This window comes from Micropterus dolomieu, linkage group LG16 (assembly GCF_021292245.1).
Source record: "Micropterus dolomieu isolate WLL.071019.BEF.003 ecotype Adirondacks linkage group LG16, ASM2129224v1, whole genome shotgun sequence".
NCBI lineage: Eukaryota > Metazoa > Chordata > Actinopteri > Centrarchiformes > Centrarchidae > Micropterus > Micropterus dolomieu.
Window position 1 is genome coordinate 13,610,547 of NC_060165.1, and position 19,242 is coordinate 13,629,788.

At 40.1% G+C, this 19,242-nt stretch overlaps 1 protein-coding gene across 7 annotated transcripts in view; it reads left to right on the forward strand.

Annotated features, from left to right (window-relative positions):
* wnk1b (WNK lysine deficient protein kinase 1b) overlaps nt 1–19,242 on the forward strand; it is a 104,446-nt gene that overhangs the window by 34,460 nt on the left and 50,744 nt on the right. For all 7 annotated transcript variants that reach the window (XM_046072334.1, XM_046072328.1, XM_046072333.1 and 4 more), the window contains exon 3: nt 16,632–16,804. In XM_046072334.1, the coding sequence (XP_045928290.1) occupies nt 16,632–16,804 (173 nt within the window). The remainder of the gene's footprint in view (nt 1–16,631; nt 16,805–19,242) is intronic.

Consider the following 19,242-nt stretch of genomic DNA (forward strand, 5'->3'; position numbering starts at 1 on the left):
ATCTGAATAGCTGCCAGTCGTCACATTACGTGTATGCGCCCCCAGAACAGACAGCCAGTTATGATGAAGCTGCCTTATGAAAGGCCAAATGTATTCATCAGATAAAACACCCTGCTAGAGCAGCACATCCTTTCAGCGTGGTACCCATACATGTGTGATGTGCGCCTGAGTTTATATTGTATGTCTCTATAGTACATGTTTGCATACTCTGTTTCTGCCGGACTCTCGATCTTTCTTGCCTTCTTTCTTCTTCCCTCTGACTTCAACCCTGTTTTTCTGACCCCTCATAAACCTCCAGCAGCGTGATGTAACATGTGTTTTTGTATGTGTACACTTGCTTTTGTGTGTTTTTATCTGGGCCAGAGAGCCTAGTAGAAACATTTCTGTTGACATTACCCACCCATTCTCTGTCCGTGCCCCCTCTCCCTCTCGCTGGAAAGGTTTTCCAGATTTTTCTTTCTTTTTCTTCTGCCATGTCCGAGTGTGTGTGTGCATGCTTGTGTGTATTCAGACCATATTGACCTAATGTCTTGCATTTAGTGTGTTAATGTTTTTTATGTATCTGTCATAGGAAATAATCTCATCCTTTTGCACTTGATGTCATAGTAAAGTTTTGCACACACCCAAACACACCTCTCTCTATAACAGACATTAGATGTTAGGTATACAGTGGTGTGAAAAGTGCCCCCTTCCTGATTTTTTTTTTTTTTTTTTTTTTTTTTTGCTACACTGAAATTTTTCAGATCATCAAAAAAATTTAAATATTAGGCAAAGATAACACAAGTAAACACAAAATGCAGTTTTTCAATGAAGGTTTGTATTATTAAGAGGAAAAAATCCAAACCTACATGGCCCTGTGTGAAAAAGTGATTGCCCCCACTGTCAAAACATAAATCAACTGTGGTTTATCACATCTTTGGAAAGCTGAGTTCAATTTCTCAAGCCATACCCAGGCCCTGATTACTTTCACACACTGTTCTCAATCAAGAAATCACTTAAATAGGACCTGCCTGACAAAGTGAAGTAGACCAAAAGATCTTCGAAAGCTAGATGCTGCGATCCAATGAAATTCAGGAACAAATGAGAAACAGAGCAATTGAGATTTATCAGTCTGGAAAAGGTTATAAAGCCATTTCTAAAGCTTTGGGACTCCAGCGAACCACAGTGAGAGCCATTATCCACAAATGGCGAAAACATGGAACAGTGGTGAAACTTCCCAGGAGCAGTCGGTCAACCAAAATTACCCCAAGAGCTCACAGACGACTCATCCAAGAGGTCACAAAAAAACTCACAAGCCCACAACAACCCTCAGTTAAGGTCAGTGTTCATGACTCCACCATAAGAAAGTGACTGGACAAAAATGGCCTGCATGGCCGAGTTCCAAGACAAAAACCACTGCTAAGTAAAAAGAACATAAAGGCTCGTCTCAGTTTTGCCAGAAAACATCTTGATGATCCCCAAGATTTTGGGAAAATACTCTGTGGACTGATGAGACAAAAGTTGAACTTTTTGGAAGGTGTGTGTCCCATTACATCTGGTGTAAAAGTAACACAGCATTTCAGAAAAGGAACATCATACCAACAGTGTGATGGTCTGGGGCTGTTTTGCTGCTTCAGGACCTGGAAGACTTGCTGTGGTAAATGGAACCATGAATTCTGCTGTCTAACAAAAACTCCTGAAGGAGAATGTCCGGCCATCTGTTCGTGACCTCAAACTGAAGTGCACTTGGGTTCTGTAGCAGGACAATGATCCAAAACGCACCAGCAAGTCCACCTCTGAATGGCTTAAGAAACACAAAATGAAGACTTTGGAGTGGCCTAGTCAAACTCCTGACCTGAATCCGATTGAGATGTTGTGGCATGACCTTAAAAAAGCGGTTAAGGGTCAAACCCTCCGATGTGGCTGAATTGCAACAATTCTGCAAAGATGAGTGGGCCAGAATTCCTCCACAGCGCTGTAAAATACTCATTGCCAGTTATTGCAAATGCTTGATTGCAGTTTTTGCTTTGTGGGGTGGCCCAACCAGTTATTAGGTTTAGGGGCAATCAGGGCCTGGGTATGGCTTGAGAAAATGAACTCAGCCTTCCAAAGATGTGATAAACCACAGTTGATTTATGTTTTAACAGGGCGGAAAAATCACTTGTTCACACAGGGTCATGTAGGTTTGGATTTTTTTTCCTTAATAATAAAAACCTTCATTTAAAAACCTCATTTTGTGTTTACTTGTGTTATCTTTGTCTAACATTTTAATTTGTTTGATCTGAAACATTTCAGTGTGACAAACAAAAAAATAACAAATCACTTTTTCACACCACTGTATATTTGTTTTTTTATAAATATCTTTATCATATTATCATTTAAAATAATCTAATCTGCAAAGTAGCACTTGGAGCTGAAAGGATAAGTCAGTTAATAGAAAATAAATTGTGGGACTATTTTGAATATGAATTTTATTGTTAAAAATGTCAAACGTGATGGTTTCAGCCTGTTCAGTGTAAGAACATGTTGCTTTTTCTTGTCCTACATTGTAAAAAATCAAGTATCTGGCTTTAGGGCTAAAGCGTGATTTATACTTCTGCGTTAAATATACGGCATAGCCTGACATTCCCCTCCCCAAAGATGTAACTACATGTTTGGCCGACACGGACCGCAAGAACTGTGATTGGTCGGCTTGGTAGCATCGCTACCAATCGCTAAATGCTCCATTCGGTTGATAGAAGCACAAGTATCATTTTACTGCTATTTAAGTTGTGGTAGGGCTAAACCGGAAGTTGGCTGCGTAATGAGCTTAAGTATAAATTCGTGGGGACGTGTGTAGCTTATGCTGTAGGCTATGGCATAGACTCGATGCAGAAGTATAAATCAGGCTTAAGATACCAGTGGGTTCTCAGAAATTGTCATGGATCACTTAATTTAGAAAATAATTGGCTGACTAAGCAATAATGAAAATAATCCTTATTGCAGCCCTACTGGGATCTGTTTTAGTATTTTTTTTAATGCCGTTATGTTACTTAATAACTGTTCTTCTTTCATAAACAACATAACCTGTTCATACGGTAGATAAAGGGGCAGGGTATGTTACACCTGTGCTTACTGCTAGGTGCTCAATAGAACTACAGTTACCAATGAGAAACTCAAATCAAGCAGCTGCTCAGATGTTGCCAAGATTTGTCGCCCGTCACCTAACTCATCTCATCTAGTGGAAATTCAAGCCTCATGGTCCTGCTCGTTTTACCTTTGGGCAGTTGCTGCTGTAGTTCGAGGAATCTGACACATGAAAAGAAAAGAAAAAAGTCTTGGTATGACCCTGGTGTCGTTGTATACATATACATTCATTGTATGGATATTTTGGAAATCATATTGTCATTGCTCAATGTTCCCAAGAAAGAAAGTTGGACATCTTATATCTGCCCTCACATACACACAGGTGCGTATTCAGCTGTAAAATAGGTTATAGGCACAATGAAAGTTTTTGTTATATCGTGTGTATGTGTGTGAGTGTTTTTGTATTGTGACTTTGTAAGCTATATAGATTTTTTTTGCGAGCATGTGTGTGCGCACGTGGATCCCTTTGCATGTACATTGTGACAGCAGGTAGGAGCTCAGCTATTGTACAGGTCTTCGTTAACCTAATTGTATCCAGATGTACTGTGTGATCAATTACATGGTTTCCTTTCAGAGGCGACAGACCTGTACATTATTGTAATTATCCAGCTTCGCCATAAAAAAAATCTGCCAATCATTACACTAAAGCAGATGCAGCTGGAATAGCATAACTTGAGTACTAGCTTGTTTCAAAATTTTTGGGTCGGGTTGAACTCCCGTGGGACTTTGATTGAGAAAAGCAGCTAGAAATGTTTGTGTTTAGGTCATTTTTAAGTCCTAATATGAAGTGCAAAATGTCATCTTTAGTACTGAAAGGGTAGCTGAATGGTTTGTGAGACTTACAGGTCTCAGAGTAACATCCAAGAGAACATATTACACTTTTTATGATATGCTCAGTGAATGTTTCAACTTTACTTCTTCCTAAAAATATTTTAGAAAGAAAAATAGATCATGTGAATAGGTGAGGGTGGTCAGAGGTGGAAAGGAACAAATTACATTTAATGTAATTGAGTAGTAGATTTTTATACCAGTAACTTTACTTGTACTTGAGTAAAAATTCTTCAACTGTAACAGTACTTTTACTTACAATATTTTAGTACTCTTTCCACCTATGAGTGTCGTGAAAGAAAACGGCAGCCGCTATATATAACAAGAACAAACCTTTTCAACTTAAAAGAAAAGAAGATAATTTAATGCCTCATTATTTTAAACAATGTTATTTTAACAATGTTAGCCAGGCTTAGTCTGAACTGAGTTAAGAACAACCGTCACTTTCTGAATAAACCTTTTAACTTCCTACTTTATAAAAGTGTCTTTGTTAAAAGTTTTAATCAGGCCTCGCTGTTATCTTAGTATAATAGTTTGCTCGGGGAAAAAAAGGTTGTTACATCGTGTGTGAATTGGTGTAGTAGTCTCTCATTAGCGAGCCCTCATTGTCATCATTACACTTATATTTCCTGAGAATGAGACTCATTATGAAGTTGTTCAATTCTGCTTTTGTCTCAATTGACAGCTCATTATCTGAGCTTTCTTCCCTCCCACCTCCTCATCTCTCTCCCCCTCAAAGCACTCTCCTTCTTTAACCCGTATTCCAACATGTCATCTCCTACCTACCTTTTTCAGCTCTCCTTTCTACTGGTGCTCATTTTTCATTCTCCTAAACAGCCATTAACATCTGTCGCTCTGCTACTTTCCTCTCATCTTCCTCTCTGCTCCCATATGTCCTCCTCCCCCTCTCTCTTCCTATTTTTACTTTGCTTGCATATTTCCCCATTTCTCTCTTTTATACTACTCCCCTATATCTTTAAGACCCCTGCTACTCCTTTTCTCCCCTCTTTTCTTACATATCTATTCACATAAAAAGCAAGATTTATAATAATTCTTATTAAGTAAAACAAATTCTATACTGGGCATCCAGGGTTTCCCTCCGGCAGCATCAACACTCATGTTCTGTCCTACATGCTTGTGAAGCAGTGTTTTTCCTTGACAAAGGCAGTGTGTGTTTTCTAGTTGATGTGTGACATTGACATCTCCGTCTCTTAGTGAGGCATTTCTGAGACAGACAGGCACCTCTGCAGTAACCCTACACCGCGTGTGTGTGTGTGTGTGTGTGTGTGTGTGTGTGAGCATGATGTTCTCACAGTTATTGCATCATTTTGTCATATAATCCAACCTCCATTTCTGCCTCCCTTGTCTTTTCTCCTCTCATCTTTTCCCCCATTTCTCCTCTCCTTTCTGAGGTCTCCATCTGCTGTCGTTTGCACAGTTGGTTGGAATTAGCTGTCAGTGTCCAGAAGACTGCTCTTGTTATTGCAAGCATACTTTTTGACCTGTACATTCATGTGTAGTTTCCTTGAAATTTTCTGTTAAATGTCACCATTCAAATATGCAGGTTATTGCTTACATGGTATGTGTTTACTCTATGGAACATTTCTGCAGTTTCCTCCCAACAGGAAAGACTTCAGAGGACAAATATGCCCATTTCCTGTAACCCCACGTCCGTCCTCACTACTTCTCTCACCCCTCCTCTTTCTTTCCACCCTTGTTTTGTCGGTCACATGTGCGCACAGCGTCTGAATCTGTAGAAACTACATAATCAATTGTACATTTGTGTCCTTGTAAGTCAAAAGTAAGAAAACGAAAGTAAAAATTTTTTATGTGTTTGTCTCTGCAGTTTTATGTGTGTGGTATTATCGCAAAAGTAACCACCATTAATAATGTTACAGATGTTAACATGTATTTTTGACCTTCTTTAGTTTAAATGTGTCTGCTTCAAAGTATGTGAGTGTCTTATATTGAGTATGTAGTAGGTATGATATTGAGAAGAGTGCTGCAAAAGTAAGAGAAACACTAAGCTAATGTCTTGTAACAGTGTGCGCTTTGGCAGTAATGAATGCTCATCTGGAACAAATTAACCCTAAAACCTGCATGTAACAAAACCACGGTCACTCATCAGACAGGCCCACATAGAAACAGGCACAAACATGCACACAGCATACATGCTGCACACACACGCATGTACATTTGGCTGCTGGATGTTTCTGGGGCCCGTCCAGTTGTCTGTCGCCGATTACTTCAGTTTCTAGTGCATGGCATCGGTAGCCTGTATCTGTTTAACTTCTCTGGTTACCCAGTCTGAGCTGGAGCCCAAATCAGTTCCTCTCCCTCGTCTCAACTAACCAGCAGAGGAAATATAGGCCACTGCAAGGGAAGGAAAACGACAGGGAGACATAGACGGGAACACTGAAGGGGGCATAGAGATATGGAGGGATTGTTGACTTTTGATGGTATAACTTGTTTCTTCTATAATCTAGCATTTTTTTCTCTTTCAAATTCCCTTCATTTTCTACTCATTTCCAGCTCTCCCTCTGTTTTGTTCCCTCTCATCTCTTTCCACTCTCTTTTTCTTTTGGCAATCCCCCTCTTTTATGTTTATTGTGTAGAGGGGAGTGTTTTTTTGCACACATACGTTTGTACTGTATGTGTGTGTGTGTGTGTGTGTGTGTGTGTCCCTTCAGGGTTTTTCTTAATCTGTTGACAACCTCAGGGGCTTGTGGAGTACTTAGGAACGGTACCACGACACAAACACTCACACACATAACTGACATGTGTGTAATATTCTTAGTCTGTTTTTGTGCCAATGTTGTATACATGTTCACACTGAAGTAGTTGTAGCATGTGCATTAAATATTCACGTTTTAATTGCTTGCTTTTACTCTCCACTCTGTCTCTGTTTCAAATGGTGAGTGTCCCTATTACAGAAAAATAACTAAAATAACTATAAATTAAATTAATCAAATTATTAGGGATTCCCAAGTGGCAGCCTAAAAGAAAGATTAAGCCCACACGACAGACTGGCTCCAAAAACAAGTCAATGTCCATAGACTCCCATGTTAAAATGCCCAACATTACAGCAGAAATAAACACGTTTACCACCTGGTACAAAAAATGGTTGCTGTCACAGGTGGCTAGCCGCTAGGTGGTTCAGCAACCAGGCTTCGTCTGGTCCACCTCACCTCCACCTCTTTGTCCATTTATCATTAGCGGGACTTGACTACCAAGATGGCGATGGCCACTTTGAGCTTCACAACGGTTCTTCAGAAATCAATGGGTGACATCACTATCAGTCTGCTGTATGGGACTTCCCCTTGGCCTAGTGATATAGGGCGCATACCAAGGACAGTAGTAGCAATGTCTCCAATTTGATTTTGGCTGGCTTTCTAGTCAGTCTCCATGGTCATGTATCATAATAAAGGCAAAAAATTCAGTAAAAGATTAGTGGTCCTAATAAAAAGCACCACATGGAGTTCTCTTGTAAACAAAGAGTTATGTTCACAATAGCTGTTTTTCACCAAATGGTATTGTGTGTGTCTTTGATGCCTAACAAATATGTTGAGAGCATCCTTCTTCATGACATTTGTAAAACTAATTTTTAGAAACATTTTTAAACCTGCATTATAAACATCCATGTCTTCTCAGCATGCAGTCTTTTTCTTCCCTGTTTTTTCTGTAGGGTTGCCACGTTTCTTGGCACATTACTGTCAATCAGTAACATAGCAGGAATGGTATTTGTGTCACCCGCATGCTTGTGGGCACTTACAGGATATCAACAAAACAAGGACCCCCTTATCGAAACATTTATTTCTTCCTATATGCTGGTCATAGCTTTGTAGCTTCATTAACATCCCGCTACCATCAGTCTGATATGCTGCTAATAACAATACCCGTTTTTCAGGTCTGTACTGATGTATGATAGTCTCCGGGATCCTTAATACTGCTTGTATAGAGCATATACCGCAATCTCTCATGTCTCTGTTGTGCTGCTTTTACTGCTGTACTTTCTCACTTTCTAATTAAAGACTAACAATTACCAAAGATGAGTGGACGTATCATGTAAAGATCATTCAGGAAGCCTTTTCCACACACTTATTGTAACTATGGCCGAGGATCCCCATTGTTAGCAACAATATACTAGAAACGCAGAGTGCTGCTACATGATTGGATGCCAACTGTTGTTGATGTTCTTTAAAGTGGAAACCCGAGAAGTGCTTAAGTTCAGTCTAGGTGTTAAATAGTGGAGGCCCAGATTTAATGGAGTGTAAAGATATAGTCCTCCCAGATTATGTAATAGCTTTATCTGGCAGCCCTTTCCCTCTCTGGCCTAACCTTAAGTTAGATCATCAGTTACTGTAACAGTATCGGGACCTCGCTATAAGACGTCATTTACACCCTGTGGATTCAGGGGAGACATGCATGTGAGCACACAGCACATAGCAACATGCAGATGTGGATAATGTTTCTTTGTAATGAGCTCGGTAGCATCTGTTGGTATTTTACAAGGCTTTAGTAGGGATTTCATCCACAATCCTCCTACAGCATAAGGGATGAGGATTTTTGCTTCCAAGCCATACAGACTTGCAACTCATTCAGATGTAGTGGTAGTGAAAAGGATTTAGAGGTCTGTAAGTGTTTATGATGCGTTAACAGAGAGGTGCCATATTAAGACTGCAGCCTTTTGCTTTCACACAGACGCGTGCACTAAAAAAGCCTGAGGTTCACAAATATTCTTGCACATTCAAACATATCTGCTTTTTTCACAATTTGACATACACATGACACACAACCTGCATAAGTAGCCGTGTGGCCTCCTCTGCAAAAAGGGTCAAATCCTTAAAAGTTCAAAGATGTTTGGGTCCCTTCGAGGCAGACAAGATGGCTGATATATGACAGCCATTACGTTCGAATGTCTCGTATTTCAAATTAATCTTTGTTATAGTTCAAAGAGCATTTTACTGCCTTATCAATCAGACAAGACACACAAAGCAGTTTTTCTAGATGCCACTTGTATTTAAAAAATTGAACAGGAATAAATAGAATAAACATTTCAGTGCATTTGAGTAAAAAATTAACTAACTTATTTTTATTTTTTTTTACTTTTTCACTATATATGCAAGCATATAGTATGTTCACAAACATTTTTTACTAAGACTTAAACTATTATTTCTTTTCTTGATCTTTGAACTAAGTGTCCCAAATTTGCGTTAAGGATTAATAATTTCCACACAGAAACCTCGTCATCAAATTGAACCCCTTAAAGTTTGATTTCACCTTTTATTTAAGATTAGTCCTGATCATCGTCCAGTGATTCTTATCCTTGATAATGAGCCTTAATGTGTAACCTTTTTGATTGCAAAACTTTGAATCCTTGTTGTCTTCCCGTGACTTCATTTGATCTTTGTTTTCTGTTTGTGTGACAAAGGAGGCCATTGTTGGTTGCTAATCATTTCAGTCAAAACCACAATCAATGAATAGAGCATTATTAGAGTCCTGGATATTGGAACAGGTTGGCTCAGCTGACTCTGGATTTGGGTATTAGATTGGTATTAGATTATTAGCCTGGGAATGAGAGACAGTATCCTGTAACTTGAAGGTTACAGGTTCACAGACATGTTTTGAACAATGCACTGAATCCTACCTGCTCCTTGATTTTATTGCAATTTAAATTTAAAATCTTATTATTTAAAACATGTTTTGTCCTCCAGTTGTCTCTGTGAACTTTGCAAGCTTAGCGTGTCATCATTTTTACTCATTAGCTCCAACTTTGGGATAATTCCTGGTATAACGTGATTCATTGTGCATGGCATGCTGTTCTGTTAAGGATTAACACTTTAGAGGGCAAGAACTTTACACCAGAAGTTCCACTAATTATCCTCAGATTTCCTCTCATTATCCTTGGATCAAGACGATTGGATCAAGTGGCTGAACTGTAGGGTGTGATGTGGGAGAGGGGCCGTTTTTTGAAATACATCCTGCTTATATTCTGGGGGAATCCCGTGAATGGAAAAGAGAGGAGGGTAAACGAGTGAGTAATGGATAGGAAAACGTAGGAGAGGAGCAGTGTGAGGAGAAAGAGGAGCGGAGGGGAGGTGAGGCGTGACCAGTAGAGCAGAGGGTAATGCCTGCATTGGCTGTGAGTGTGTGTGTGTGTGTTGCACAGCCAGGCACAGAGAGATGAGACAAGGGTGCATTGTGAGTGGCAGGCTGAGATGGCACCTATTGTTAGTGCACATGAGTACACAACATGTGTGTGCACATTGGGGTTGTTATTGAACCTATCCTGATGAATGTGTTTGTTTGTAGTGCCTGTTACAAATCAGACAAAGGAAGAATTACCCTTCCCCCCCCCTCCCCCAGAAAAACCACAAGGAAAACCGTAGTGTATGTATCTCACCATATTTTCAAACAAACTGATTTTCAGCCACAGCTAGGTCAGATTACTATACACACATGTACACACACATGTTCTCGGGCACATGGCCCTGGTTACTGCAATATGTAGAGTGTTGACTGATAGGAAACCAAAAACCAGCTAAATAGGAGGAAAGGAGGAGGGAGTGGTGGGGCGACGGAGAAACAAAGAGTGAGTGAGGCAGCTGGAAAGAGAAACAAGAAAGGGAAGAATATAAAGCAAACACACAGGGAATATAGGAGGAGGGTGTGAACAAAATGTGTAACTCAAATGTTGGTGTTTCCTTTGTCGTTTGGCACCCTATGCTGACATGTCACTTTTAAATGATGAGATCAGTCTCCATCACTGTCTCTCCACTTCTGACTTTTACTGATACTTACGCAACCTCTTTTCAGTCATCCTTATTCATAACAGCTGCTCTCTCCCTCATATGCTATCTAACCATAACAAGCTGTGGTAAAGGTCTTGGAGAGGTTTTGGTTTGTGTGTGCAAGTGAAACACGTGTATCTTTTTGTGCACATGTCTATGAGGGGTGTGTGTATGTGTGTGTTGGTGCTGTAGGGGGTTTGTGGTTCTTTGCAGGAGAGTGTTTCCAGAGTGTGGGGGGTCTGAGAGACACTTTGGCTACATACTAATAGAACACACTGGGCCTTTTTCACGCTCTTGCGGTTACACTACACACACACACACACGCACGCATGCTCAGCTGTAGGTCTTTACTGTATAAAGAAACAAATCGGCTCATTCACTCAGCCGAGAGGCTTAATGTAATAAAGATTTACAGGTCCTGATTTTTCTCTGGAGTTACAGACCAGCATTCTTCAATATTTGGGTCAAGACTCAAAGGTTGATCAGAGGAACATCGAAGTGGGTCAGCAACACACTCTGGAGAAACTGAGATAGTTCAGATAGGTTTCCAAAAAGGGTTGCATGATTATGGCTAAAAGGATTGATGCTGCCATTTGTTTTGCTGCGTGTTAGAATAATGCTTTTAAATAATCTTTATTTTATTGCTCTGATTTTTAAGATAAAACTGTTAGGCTAAGTCATGCCTTGTTTTAGGAGAAAAAGTTGCAGCATTTTTTTTACAGTGCAGTATTTCTCAAAGCATCTGCAGCTAGTCTTATTTTCATCCCCCCTCTCATTCTCCTAATTATATTCTTCATATACAAAGTTTATTTTAGGGTGCAGCTGCAGACCTTGGACAGAGTTGGTTTCATCATCTAGTTTTAAACCAAATCATCTTTTAAATGTTTTTTAATGGAGTTTTCTTAACTTGTTTTTTTTGTCACATGGGTATATATTGCATATTTATACTAAAACAATCAGGAGAATGATAAATAAATTAATGATGAAAAGCATGTACAGTTATCAGTTATGTACCATGTAATTATGTAGTAGTAGCTTAGTAGAATGACAGTTTCTCTTAAAAGGGCACCAGCTTTTTTGTCATCTTTATAGAGCTGACGGTAGATTGTTACTGTTGCATAGCTTATGTTTAGTGACTTTAAGATCAGACTTTATCTATGACAGCTGCGTCCAAGTGTTGAGATTTGGGGAAGGCGGCTTTGTTTCAGTAAATATGATATTCTTCAGCTTCCAAATGCACATAAGCTGATGCATGCTAACATTTCAGGGAGCCTGCAGGTAGTTTTCATGGGAAATGGGAACAGGTTTTGGTGAGTGAATCCCTTGGAAATATTTACCAATGTTCAATCCTAATAAAAATCTGTCTGGTAGGATGGTAAACTCTAACAGACCCTATAGCAGCTAACAGGTCTTACTCTTTTTCAAAACCTACTTCCTTGTGAAACGCTCAAAAAGGTTCAGATGACTTTGTGAATTTACCAACTGCCTGATAAAACAGTTTCATTCCCTTCCTTTCCTTATGGATTTGTATCATCTTAAAACACATTTAAATTGCTGTTATAGAATACAAAGCCTCTTTGGACAGGAACAATAATATACAATTATTTACTGTATGTTATATTTAGTCTTCCACTGTCCCCAGGAGAGATTAGGCATGTTAGACAGCATCCTGCAAATTTGGTACCTAGAAATCTAGAAAAAAGACCATACCTAATAGTGTTATCATTTGTTGTAGTTCAGTCGAGTAACAGTGTTCAGTTGTCTGAATTTTGTGGCATACTGTCTTCTGTTGCAACCTCCACCCATCTGGTGCTGTGAGGGGTGCTCACTTGCTGGGGTGCAACAGACCAGAGAAGACGAGAGCAGATGATCACCGAGTATTAAAGCACAGTGGGATGTCCAGGCTAGACGAGTTGATCAGAGGGTATCAGCTTTCAGCTTCTCTGCAGGAAGCTGCATAATGCTTTAACACTGCTGATTCTGTTTCTGCCTGCCTGTCTGGCTGCCTGCCTCGTTGTATGTGGGTGCATGTATGCCTGTGTGTGTTCGTATGCGTCCTCAGTTGGCTGTTACAGAACAGAAATAGGCCGGACAGACTTAGAGCTGTCACTTACACAGAGATGTATAGGTAGCTTCTTTAAAGTCTTAAGGAAGATAGCGAGAATGCGAAGCTGGGCTTGGAGAGTGAGAAGTCCTCATGTCGAAAAGAAGTGTGTGTGTGTTTGTGTGTGTGTCAGATAAGAGGTGGCAGATTTGAGTGTATAAGCTTGCCTTGGTGTGTGTTTGCATGAGCCTCTGTGTATTAGAGAGGGAGAGAGAGGCTTGGATGGAAGGTATTTTTGACAAACTCAAGTCTCATGATGTTTTGAAGCTCAGAGCAGAAAAGAAGGGAATGAGAGAACGAGGGAAAGGGAAAGAAAACAATCACTCACAATCACAGGAAGAATTATGCGCCATGGATGATGGAACAGTTTATATCCACGTCTTTTCGATGTCTCTTACAAAGCCTCTACTGTATGTGTGAGAGTTGTGTACCCATTTATACACTAGAATGAAGAAGGAAACATTAATAATGTATTAGGAAGCCCCTTTAGACTTGCTGTCTGCTTTCTCTGCTCACATTTATGTACACACACACACACACACACACACACACACACACACACACACACACACACACACACACACACACACACACACACACACACACACACACACACACACGGTAAGAGAAAGAGGGGAGAGAAATACACAGTGAGTGAGAGAGGGAGAAGTAATCTTCTAGTGCCCTCGGGGAGGTGTCTAACAGTGATATGGGTGGTCAGGGTCTTTTCTAAGTGCTGCTGGGAAATGGAATGTTGGCTTCCAGTCAGTCAGGTGACCTACAGCTATTGTCACAGGGTCATGTGATCACATTATGAAAAAGAGGGAGACCGTAGAAGTAAGGGTTGCTAAGCACATACATGGATGTTTGTCAGTTAATGGGCCATCATCACTGAAGTGGTTGCTGCAGGACGAAGGGATAAGCTGTTACGGGCCCTAACACACACACACACACACACACACACACACACACACACACACACACACACACACACACACACACACACACACACACGGATTCTACACACACACACACACACACACACATGGATTCTACACACATTAATGCACTCAGAATCACACTGAGGCTTTCAGATGTTCTCTTTCTCTTGTAAGTCATATGATATAAACGAGGCCCCAGGTTATACAATATGACAATATGAGATCATCACCTCAGAGATTGTCCTGATCTCTGAAGCAGCTCTCAAGGTTTTCTAATAGCTTTATAACATTTCAAAAGACTTACGCACCGTGACCTGGCAGAGCCTTCAGTGCTGAGTTGTTGATTGGTTGGCGAGGTAGGCGTGGATTATCAAAGTAGGAATTCCACGTGACTATTTAGATATCTCCCTGATGTTGTTATGACGCTCAGTAGTACCTCCATATACCAGAATTTTGGGATTTAGTGCCACTGTTGGTTTAAACACCATGAACGATTGATGCTATGCTTTTGGTTCGTCTCAGATGGTTTGCACTAATGCAGTGGATGCTTTGTTTTTTTCATTTGTAATTCAATTGAAGTACTAAAAAACAATGCTGTACTGATTCACATTTCATTTGTCTGTGCTTGATTTAGAACATACATACATACAAACCCCTAACAGAATTGGAGGCAAGGTGCCGCTCATTGGACCTCTTCTTAAAACTGGTTGCCATGGTGATAATCCTGATACTGTTGCCTTGAGTAGGTGTCTAACCTCCAACGTCTGATCTTGCATCACCTTAAAAATACTGTTGCGTCTTTAAATGCAACTTGAAAATAAAACTGACAATTTGTTTTGCTGTCTTTCTGTCTGCAGACCAAGCTGTCTGTTCGCCTGCATGTAATTTCATCCTCTAAAAGGGTCACAGACATTGTCATGAGCACAAAATTCAGTTTGTTGCAGGTTAATTGAAACATCACTTTTGATACTTGTTTTAATCTCTGGTGCAAGCTACTTGTAACTGCAGGTTATCTTGTGACAACGTGAACATACATGACCTGATAACCATGATAATCTTGAAACGTAACTATGTAACTACTAGAGTCACACAGGAAGCAACCATATATGGGCTTACATCCTCATCCCCTGTTTCTTTTTGGGGCAGTGATGTTCTGAATGTGTTGGCGACAACTATAAACACATACACACACTTTAACTAAAACATGATACACAAGCCCCACAAACAATCTGCAGCAGAACTAATTGTTTAAAGGCACAAAATGAATGCCTATTAATGCATTTATTTTTAGCTTTTCTTCATTTGTAATAAAAGCTTACATGTAAACACACAGTTGAATGCATGACACCTTTTACACACATGTTGTACAAATGAACACACACATGCACACACACACTACTTTACGAGGCCTGACCCGCCCACACTGCCCTTTGCATCTGTGTTTATTGAGGTATCAGTGGTAGAGCTGGAATGCCCATTAAACTCTGTGTGTATGTAGGGCTCTTCTGAGAAGCTAGTCCTCCACAGGATGGAAGAATGTTGAACGTAACTGTAGCTTGTTTTGGTCAAGCTCTCTTGGTAACCACGACCACTACTAATAAAGACTCAGTTATAGCTTGGCGTCTGTGTTAGAGACTATGATGCACATCCAAACAACAAAACTATGAGGGACACAAGAAGTGGGATCTGTTACCTGAAGATTTGATGTGCATTTCAGGAAAGAATTGGGGGTGTTTATTAGGGAGAAGCCAGTGAGGGATCATGTCATCACTCACATAGAGGGCGGTGGTATTTGAGCATGTTACACCCTCCTGGTGGAGTGAAAGGCCTATTTGTATCAGAGGAGAAACGCAGCTTACAACCTTACCTGCTGTTAACTCTCGGGGAGTGACCACAGGATCAGAATAAAGGGGGAAATATGTAAGATTAAAAACACACACTAGTAGCTTACCTAATTTGGCCTCCTATGTAAAGTCACATCAGTTCATTTACAATTCACTTTTAGAAACTAGTTTGTCACAAAGTACCTGTCAGAGAAATGAAGCATGTACTGCACTAATTAAAAAAGAAGACACATCAAAATACAGCCTCGTACTCACTCTAAGGGATGTTTGTGGCTTCTTTGAGTTGAAAGGATGAAAGAGCCGTCTACTATTTTATCCATATCCACATCCTTTTCTCTAGTGAACTTGAATGGAATGTGGCACCATTTTCCTCTGATAGTACCAGGTTTCATATTATCTACAGTTGTATTTTAGTGGCATCAATATCATGGGCAATATGTTTTATTTTGGTTTTCGGTCACACCAGTGTGTCTGAATTGTTTTTATAAAAACTTTTTTTTAACAAAAAACAAATGGGTACGCACTTCTGTATTGCATTTATTTCAAACAGTGCTTTTGTTGTCGGAGCATTGACATTCCGAATTAATACTTAATGTCTCCAAGAAACACGCCCCGAGCCATGACAGGTGCATGGCCAGCTGCCCTTCTGCTTAAAATGTATTATTGGGTGCATCTAAATCATTTTCTGGTGCAGCTAAATTAAAAGGTTAGGCACACCTGTTCCACCAATGTAAAAAGTTAGTACCTGTAGATATAAAATCATTCCATGGTTTTATGTTTCGTAAGCATTAATTATTTCTCCGCTCCTTTCTCTTCTTTACCTAACTTGTTTCTTTTCCACCCCTCAAACCCTCTTTCCTCTTAATTTGATTCACTCACCATAATAGTGCTGTACTATTAATACATTGTGTTCTTTTTGGGTAAATACTTATTTCCTCTAGATTTCAGATGAACAATCTTTCCTTAGTTTTTATATACTGTATGTATGACTAATTTTCCTCTTCTCTCCTGGGTGAAGGATCGCAAGCTGTCCAAGTCAGAGCGTCAGCGCTTCAAAGAGGAGGCCGGGATGTTGAAGGGTCTCCAGCATCCTAACATTGTCCGCTTCTATGACTCCTGGGAGGGACCATGCAAAGGAAAGAAATGTATTGTTCTGGTGACTGAGCTAATGACATCTGGGACCCTTAAAACGTGAGTACATGAGAGAGAAAATACATTTTTCCAATATGTCAATTTAGTGACCTTGGTCGGGGGAAAACTGCATTTATCAACCCAAAAGGAGTACTTTCTTTTCTGTAGTTTCTACCACTACCACTTCAGGTGACTTTAAAGTGTGAAACACAACTGCAAACAAAATACACTGCTAATAGTTTAGAAAATGAACAAAAAATAGTTCAAAGTAAAGATGTTCAAATGTCAAGAGAAAACACACACACACTCTTAACCACCTCTTTTCCCCTTTCCTTCTGATTATTATAGATATCATTATATATCATTACAGATCATGACTCACCTCAAGTTTGTTGTTGAAATGTAGAAATTCTCTACAGGTCTCCTCATCCGATTGTATCATCTAACACACAAAATAAGTTTGTAAAGCTCAGAAATCATAGAAAGACTCCTTTCTGTGTGTGACAAACTGTGTATCTGCGGTTAGCATGTCAAAACTTTATTGCTGCCTGAGAGGAAATTCTTTATGAATGTCAGTCTCTCCCCTCAATCTCTGCTCCCCTCCCTAAAAATCCACTGTAGAGAATTGATGCATCTGTGGCTGTCATTGTCCATGCTATAACCGCATGCCTGTTTGTATAGATTAGATGTGTGTCTGTGGACGCAAATGTGATTGTTGGGCTCCTGACACAATGAAAGGCTAAAAGTGGGGCGTGTGGCACACAGCGTGCTCGTGCAGTGCTTCGCGGGACATTGGCCCACCTGCCAGCTGCTGCTTCTGCTGCAGATTCCTGTCATTCCTGACAGGGGTGGGGGGGGGGCAGACAGAGGGAGAGGTTGACGGATGACCAGACTGATGTACAGTTTTAGGAAGTGACAGAAAGAGGAAGAGAGAAAGTCAAACAGTCTGATAAGCTCATAGGCGGATAGATGCACAGATAGTCTGAACAATAGACAAGTAAATAACTAGATATCCAGTTTAAATACAGCTAGTGACTGACAAACTAATCAACCACCTGTGACCACAGAGTGAGGATATTAATCCAGCAGCACAGTCCTACAAAGGACAGTAGCGCCCTCCACTGGAAGACTGAAAAAGCTTCACAAATTTGTTAGCAAATGCAGAAGCAGAACAGATGCTCTCCATTCTGCATCTACCTGGCATGTTTCACACATAACAGTAAAATGAAGGAAGTTTAAAAAAGGGTTCTGTTTCCCGAACCTTTCTGACACTTTCCACTGATTACTACTATATGAGGATTATACATAAATATACATATAAGATCTTGGACAAAATGAGTCACCAGAATGCAAAAGCCTAATGTTAAGAAGAGCAAGTATAAAAATGGGTCTTCATGTGTCTTGTTTTGACAAAACAAAGTTCCAGTACCCAAAACTATTCAGTGTACTACCAAGACCTAGAAAACCAGAAAACATTCACATTTGAAAAGCTGGTACCAGTAGCAACTTGGCATTTTGCTTAAAATAATCACTTAAATGTTTAGTCGACTAATCAAATCTTTTAGCTCTACATAATATATGCAGGAAGTTAAGTCTTCTCACATGCATGTATGTTTTTAAGGATGTGTAATGCATGCATGTACATATATGAACAGGATCAAGGCTGCACAGGGATTTGGCTGTTGTCCAGATGAAGACTCAGAAAGGAGAGGGGATTGTTGTACTCTGAAGTGGTGGAAAAATAAAGAGAGATGATGAGTGGGAGGAATGATAGGGAAGGAGGGAGATGGTGAGGATGGAAATACTGACCAGTGTTGGTTCAGGGTATTAGAGACCCCTTATCTTTGTGTCGCCAGGGGTGTGTGTGAGATAGAGAAAGAGGCACAGAGGTGTTTGTGCTGCTGCACATGTGTGTCTGTGTAAATGTATTAAAGATCAAACTGTGTCTGATGTTTATCTGTTCACATATGTGTACTGTATGTGTACTGTGTATGTACTGTTCACATACTGTATATACACATATGTCTGCATATTTCTGTTATATGTGTTGAAAAGAGGGCATGGTTGAGCGTGTGTGTGTGTGTGTGTGATGCTTTGTGCAGTGTCACTCCAGCAACACATGCCACAGGGTTTAACTTCTCTGTCAACACTGTTCTGACTTCAGAAAGGGAGAGAAAGAAAGTAGAGGAGACAGGCGAGGGAGAGGAGGGCGGGTAGGTAAAGGGAAGAAAGGTATAGACTGAGGAAAGGAAGAAGAGACTGCTTCTTAAAAGATATGTGAGAAGAAGAAATAAAAACAACTTAGAGATTGAATGTGAGGGGGTGGAGGTGAGGAAGAGGGGGAGGCTTTGAAAGTTTTTAGTGTATACACAGTAATTCAGATGTACATGTTAAGGTAGGTTCACCTTAAAAAGTCCCTAAAAAATTTGTTTCATTGTCTGTTAATGTGTTCCGTGCCCTGAAGGCAAACTGCTAATGAAAATACATGCATCTGCCCT